General features: G+C 52.5%; 1 protein-coding gene across 3 annotated transcripts; it reads right to left on the bottom strand.

Annotated features, from left to right (window-relative positions):
* Positions 1-2,066: 2,066 nt before the first annotated feature.
* Arfip2 (ADP ribosylation factor interacting protein 2) lies at positions 2,067-6,786 on the bottom strand. Of its 3 annotated transcripts, none has more exons than XM_059269307.1 (8): positions 6,653-6,786; positions 5,733-5,873; positions 5,445-5,541; positions 4,680-4,798; positions 4,287-4,508; positions 3,588-3,745; positions 3,266-3,440; positions 2,067-2,833 (listed from the first exon to the last, which is right to left on the bottom strand). In XM_059269307.1, exons 2-8 carry the CDS (start codon positions 5,829-5,831, stop codon positions 2,678-2,680), a joined length of 1,026 nt encoding a protein of 341 aa, XP_059125290.1. In that variant the 5' UTR covers positions 5,832-5,873; positions 6,653-6,786; the 3' UTR covers positions 2,067-2,677. The 3 variants fall into 3 exon arrangements, with proteins under 3 accessions (XP_059125290.1, XP_059125297.1, XP_059125304.1); XM_059269314.1 differs by having other exon boundaries at positions 6,548-6,662; XM_059269321.1 differs by lacking the exons at positions 5,733-5,873; positions 6,653-6,786 and having other exon boundaries at positions 4,680-4,845; positions 5,440-5,504.
* Between the last annotated feature and the right edge of the window lie 38 nt (positions 6,787-6,824).

The following is a 6,824-nucleotide window of genomic DNA, read 5'->3' as shown; positions in this document are numbered from 1 at the left end:
GGCGCCGCCGCCGGACCCGTCGCACAGGCCGGAGGGAGGGGCCGGGGCGGGGCTGCGGACCGGCCGGGGGAGGGGGCGACTTGGGGGCTTAAGGACCGCCCCAACCACGCCCCCGCCTCACAGACCACGCCCACCATCCCCTCCGCCCCTGCGGCTCCCGGCGCTACCTCCGCGGTGCGGCTAGGAGCTGGCAAGCGGATCCAGGATCTAAGATCCGGGATCCTCATCCTGGCCCGCTGCCTTCGGCTCCCGAGGGCGAGTAGCTGGGTTCAGGTAGTGGCACTTGGTGCCTTCAAGAAAAAAGCAGCTAGAACCAGCTGGACTCAGTACTCTGAGATACCGTCCCAGCCGCTTCTGGTCGCACCTTCTCTGGCTTTCCTGGGGGCTCCTGTGAAATCTGCTAGTTTGGTTTCCACTGCACAAGAGGGAGGGGGACCACCTGTACCTCGGCCCAGAACTCTGGAAGGGGTTTGCGGGCTAAGTGGGAGGCTTCATTCGGTTCTAGGTGCCTCAGGAGCCCCCTCGTGAGGAAATTTGGTTTAAACCATCCAGCGACTCCTTCCTCACACCAAAGACCCAGAGCAATTCTCAGAATCATTGCATTATGGAAAAACGGCCTTGGTAGACTACAATAAAAATTGTGCATTAACAGGGACCGAGTGTTTATTACGTGCCAGACAGAGCTAATCACTTTACATACATTATCTCATTTAATACGCATAACCGTAATAGGTAGCTGCTTTTATTAGCTGCTTTACAACGGAAGGAGCAGAGCGTTCGCTCCCCAGGCGTTAATCCTAATCAGCTAGAAAATGGTGGAACCAGGTTTGGGCTCTGCTTTCAGGTTCTGTCTCCAACCATTTGGAGATTTAGTGCCTTAACAACGAAAAATCCCCAGTGGCCCATGAAGTAGGGGCTAATACGAGGACCAGCACCTCTAATAATCAAGGCAGACAGCTGGCTATATACAGACTAACCAAAGCCCAGGAAGCCTGGCTGGGGATTGCAGTATCAATGACCAGGAGTCAAGCCAGACTGGAGTGCACCCTGTGCTATGAGAACCTGATGACTGGGTTGGCCCCTTTCTCCACCCTCCAGGTGAGAGAATGCTGAAAAAAGTCTGCAGTTGTCTTGGGGGCTAAGGGTTGATGGCACTTGAGCCCTGACTAAAGTGTTGCTGGGAGTGTTCTTTGACTTCTCACATAAAGTTCAGGTTTGACTTCAACAGGAGCGGAGCGGTGCAGCTTACAGCAGGAGCGATGAAACTGCCTTTGTCTCTGCAAGTGGCGACTCACTGCTTGTGAAGGAGGTCAGGCAAGGTTCATGCTCAGAGAGCCAGGCTAGGGCCATTAGGCTACCCAAGAGCCCAGAAAGACTGTTACTTTCTCAGCCCTAGGCTTTCCCCAGGCTTGTCCAATCTCTGATGGAGGTTTCTTAGTTCCCCTTCTCCAAAGATCAAAAGTCCTACCTCTTGTCACACCCACTTAATTTTTCATTCCAGACTGAATTCTTACTCAGACTTCATGTACATTTGCCTTTCTGCCTGGTCTATTAGCTACTTTCCAGATCTGTTTTTAAACTGGCATCCCCATCCCTACCCCAGTCTAAGCAAGATGCCCCTTATCAGGTGCTCCCACTGCATCCCGTATCCTAGCATTTCTCATTGTATTGTAGTTGCCTGGTTACTTGTCTCTATCCCCCACTTGGCCTTAAGCACTGTGAGCAGGGACCAGGTTTTATTCACTGATGTTTCCCCAGGGCTTAACCCAGTGCCTGGCAAATAAAAGCACTCAGTAAACATCAGCTGTATGATTGAATGCATGATGGTTAGCCAGCCCAACCCCCTCTGGACCCTATGCTCTTCAAACCTATAGCTGTCTTGGTGCTAACGGGGAAGAGAAAATAAAGCTTTGGGCTCTAACTAGGACTGAGGGGATCAGGCCTTCAGCAGCTTCTGAAACTTGGCCACAGCTCTTTTGAATTCATAGGAATTGAATGCATGATTACTGGGAATTCCTTACCAATCCACCCTCCTCTAGTCCCCCACAAATTGACCTCACTGGGCCTGCTTTTACGAAAGGTTTATTCCTAGTGCTAGAACCCAGTCTTCCTGGGCTCTAAGCACAATTCAACTGGATGGGTGGATGAGGGGAGGGCCCATTCAGATGCAGGGCCATAAATGGGGCTCCCCATTTTCCCCACTCCTTTGGTCCCAGTCCCCTTCTCTACAATGGACACCCATCGAGGAAGGACAAAGGGTATTGGAGGCAACACTATTGGCCCAAGAGAGCCCAAGAAGAGCTGCCATTGGCTGACAGAGCCTTTCGAGGTCCTGTCTTTGGTCGGGGGCACATCCCAAGAGCTGGGGATAGGCCTGAGGAGTGATGCCATTGGCCAGGGAGTGTTTTGTCATAGCCTTTGGCTGTGAAGTGGAAGGAAAAGATCTGGAAATGAAGCCCAGTGGCCAGGAAGATAAAGGACAGGGCAGCAACTTCTGGGCCTACAGGCCCTCTTCAGACCACAGCAGTATGGGCAAAACTGGTGTCAGACCCCAGCCAGGAAAGGGGAGCCCAAGCCGAAAAGTAAGTGGCAAAGGACATCCCATGTCCAATCTCCTCCACCCTGGGGCTGCCCCGCCCAGTGTCCTTCTTGTTAGCCAAGTTGGGCTGGGAGCCGCTCACTGCTCCTCTAGCCAGGAAGGCTTCTCGGCTCCTGGAGGCCGCAGCTTGATGTTGAACTGTTGCAGGGTCTGCTCCAGTTGTTTCTGGTTCCCAGCAAAGTAGGCAGACACCGCATTGTGGAAGAGCAGCAGCTGTTTGTGCATCACCTTGATCTGGGGGCCCAGCAGGGTCAGCTAAGGCTGGACTCAGGCACCCTTCTTGAGGGGCTGTGCCTAAGCCCAGGGCATTGACCAGGGCATACGGACTCTGCTCTGACAGTGCTTTGGGGGTGGGACTTTCCAAGAAGTCAAAAGAGAAGGGGCAATATGAAGAAAGAAACCTGACTTGACTTGCTGGGTCAGGGTTCTGGCACCCCAGCTGGGGGGGCAATTTTTTTCAGTTGTGTTCTTGGGACTAGTAGCCAGATCCTCAACAAAAAAGGCCAGTGATCAGCAAGGTGACCAGAGAGGGCTCAGGCATCAAGGGGCTAAGGGAACCCACTCCGCAGCCAGGCTGCATTTCCCCACCCAACAATCAGGAGGGTCTGAAGGGAAGGGTACTGTCAGATGGGAAGGTTATTTAGGACCAAGGGAGTAGGGCAGCACCTTGTTTTCTTCCAGGAACTTGAGCTTGATGGCCACATCTCCCCGCAGCTTCTCATATTTGTCCCGATGGGTCTGGAAAGTGGCCTGGGCACTCTCAAGTCGACCACGTGTCCCTGCATCCCGGGGGCCTAGGCTCAGCTCCTCTAAGTCTGTCCGGTAGGCATCATATTCCAGCCTGGGGAGGGAGTGATAAAGGCTGGTCTCCACCTCTTCATCCATACATGTATCTCCTTTCCTTCCTGAATTTGTATGCCCCCAAATGTCCAAACTGTCACCCACGCCGGCCAACTTCCCAAACCTTGAGCCCTGTCAGTGCCCACACCTGGCAGCCTCATACTGTTTGACAGTCATGAGTGTGTCTTCCATGGTCTTGGTGACCAGTGTGTTGATGCTAGAGACAAAGAAGTTCACAGCCCCTAGCAGCGTCTCCCCATTCTTGCACAGCAGCTTTTGCGTCTCTGCATTATAGCCAAATTCCTCCTAAGGGTAGAAGGGAGGCACAGGCCTTGAGTAACAGTCCTTACCTGATTGGAGCTGCAGGGCCCTTCACTTCCCTCCGTCCCAAAGAAGAAACAGCCATCAAAACTAAAACAACCAGACTGCCTCTAGCAAGGCTCTCTTAGCCACAAAGTTAGTAGGGTCGCCTTGGGGATGCCTGGGGTAGGAATGTGGGGGTAGAGTTCTTGGGTAAGTTTACAAGACGGGAACAGGGAAAGGTAGTGCAGCAGGCAGGGGATGGACTCTGATTAGACCAAGCACCAAAGGCATTCTGGATGATATGGAGAAGGGTTACTTGTGAGGCACCAGTGCGCCCTCTCCCACAACCCCTCCAACTTTTGGACCTCTGTACAAACCCTTAGGCTGCCTCCATAGGTGAGTGATGCTGGGGGCAGGACTGGGCACACCCCAGAGGGGTTCTCCCTGGGGGCTGCAGGAGGGAGGGAGGGAGGGAGGCTGAGGAATGCTTGCCTGGAAGGGCCAGGGCCCAGTACCCCCACCCTCTTTGTTTTGGCTGAGGCACCTGAAGCTCTGGGGACTTCTGGCTGAGGTCAGCAAAGGCATCACCTAGTGCATGCTGGGTCTGCAACAGGCTGTAGAGGTGGGCTGTCAGTGCCCGGCCCAGCTGCAGGACACTTTCATACTTGCGCTTCGTCTCACGCAGCAACTCAATCTGCAGCTCTAGCTCCAGATCCACAGTCCGGGAGCCTCGGCCAAATCTCTCTGATAACAGCTGCTTTGTGCACTGATTGGGAAGTGGGTGGGAGGTCAGAAATCTAAACTCTGCCCCAACCCCAACAAGTAACTACTCCAGCACCCCCATTCTCTTAGTCATAGCATAAGACTATGCATTAAGATCTGGGGAAAAGAAGAAGGTACCCATGGAGAGTTCTGGGAGGAGGCACTTGATTCTTACCTTATATGTGTTGATGCCCCATTTCTTGACGATGTCAAACTTCTCTCCGGCAATGCCCCGGGCCACCTCATCACCAGGGCCAGAAGGTGAGGTGCTGTGAGATGGATGGCGGCCAGACCCTAAAAGACCAAGTTCTCTGACACCAGTTTCTCTCACATACAACCAGATACTTCTGTGACTTCACTTAATTCCCTCCCAGCACATGAAATGACTGCTCTGAAGGAGGAAAATCTAGACAACCGCACTCTTCTGCTCATTACCGGGAACAAGGACTTACGTCCCGATAACCAAATCAACTCAATGTATGCATTTGGCATCTTTGGGATAGGGTAGGAGTGTGTTGGTAGACAGGGGAAGAGGAGACAGAAGCAAACATAATGAGTGGAACTGGCAGGGTCAAAGCTGGTGGGCACCGAAAACAGGGAAGTTGGTTTGCATTTCCAAGTAGAGCTCTAGTCAGTATAGGAGTCGAAAATAAAACTCTGAGAAGCTTGCAAATTGGCCTTAAACTCCAGAGTTCTTGTGACCTAACGGTCTTAACTTGGCTCGGATGGTGGCACCAGAGAAGAAGAGACAAATGAGATAGCGTAGAGACTAAATGGCAAGTGGGAAGCAGATGATAAACTTTGAGAGCTGGTCTGGGATTGGACAGTCTATGGATTTCACACTATCAGTTCTCAGCTTTCCTATATGCGTCCTAAGCCTCCACTACAACTGTCCTAGTCTCCCTCCCACTCAAGCCTCCTGTCTCTTTATCATTCATACCTGTGGGGATGAGTCCATCACCAGAGCCCCCATAGCCACCAGACACAATGCTAGTTTCATTGAGGTTGGGTCCTGACACCATCACCTGCTGGAGGTCCTACAAGTCAGAGAAGATGGGAGTGGCTGAAACATTTTGGGGACAGAGACAGTACAGAGTAAAGTCTGTATAGAAGATTTGAAAAGTATGAAGGGGGTTAGCTAAATGAAGGCTATTGGGATGGGGACAGAGAAACATTTAAGAGTCAGGATTGCTAAATTGAAACAATTAGAAGAATCAAACAGAAGCACCTGCTCCAGCCCATCATCTTCAGGAAGCTGCCCAGCCTCGCCATTTCCATGGATGGGGATCTCCATTGTAGCTGCCTTCCCTAGGATCCCGTCCGTCATGGCTAGGGAAGGGACTGGAGTCAAGGTCTCCACCCCAGCACGCTGTAAAGCCCAACACAGACAATTCTGGAAACTGGCCAACACTCCAGAACAAGGAGGCCTTCCCTGTGTTCTCAGAAGTTTCAGAGGTTGTCCTAGGACTTGAGTGCCCCTGGGGATCAGCCACCACTTTTTTGCTTGAGTATGTGTATTTCTCCTCTTCCGAGTACATTATTTCTACAGATGCATAGATACCAAAGCCTCGGGTGTCTTCTCACAATGCCTAACCTCACCTTTAGTAACCATTTATGCAATTAGTCACTCAACAAACATTTAGTGAGTCCCTACTAAGTGTGAGATGCTGAGAATGGGATTACAGCAGTGAGGACCAGAGGGAATGTCTGTGCTGTCTGGGAACTTAACCCTGCATAGGCATGTTTACCAGGAGGCAAAACCCTTCCCGAGGCTCAGATGCTCACTTGCCACTTAAGCATGCCCTACGATCCCTGGTCTTTCACATCCTTTTGGTGTTCCTTCCCCTCTTCCTTCAGATGGTCTTTCCTTTCTCCACCTCATGCACCTGCCTCCCTCAGGCCCTCCCCACCAGGCCTTAGATGAAGCAGTTGATGTGTTCCTGGTGTCATTAAAAGCCTCTCTTCCCCAGGACACAGACAGTCCCTTCCAAAGTGAGTTTTTGTCTCCCAGATGTGAGAGGTCCCCGCCACCCCCCCACACACCTGGGCATCAGGTGTGTCCTCATCCTTGCCAAGGGCTCAGGGCATCTTGCCCTCAGCACAGGTTCGTGCGTCCAACTTCCCTTCGTACAAGTATGTCCTTCTCACCTGGGCCGGGCCACTCTTCCCCTCAGGGCGCGAGGCCCGGACCGCGCGGGGACCTCGGGTTCCAGTTCTCGTCGCGATCTTAGCAGCAGGTCAGAGATTCGGCGGAAGTGACGTGCTCTCTGGGCAGAAGAAGCCGGCCACGTCGCAGAGAAAAAGGGCGGAGGTGACGTTA

This window comes from Peromyscus eremicus, chromosome 1 (assembly GCF_949786415.1).
Source record: "Peromyscus eremicus chromosome 1, PerEre_H2_v1, whole genome shotgun sequence".
NCBI lineage: Eukaryota > Metazoa > Chordata > Mammalia > Rodentia > Cricetidae > Peromyscus > Peromyscus eremicus.
The sequence above is the reverse complement of the archived record's forward strand: the minus strand, read 5'-3'. Positions and strand labels throughout refer to the sequence as shown.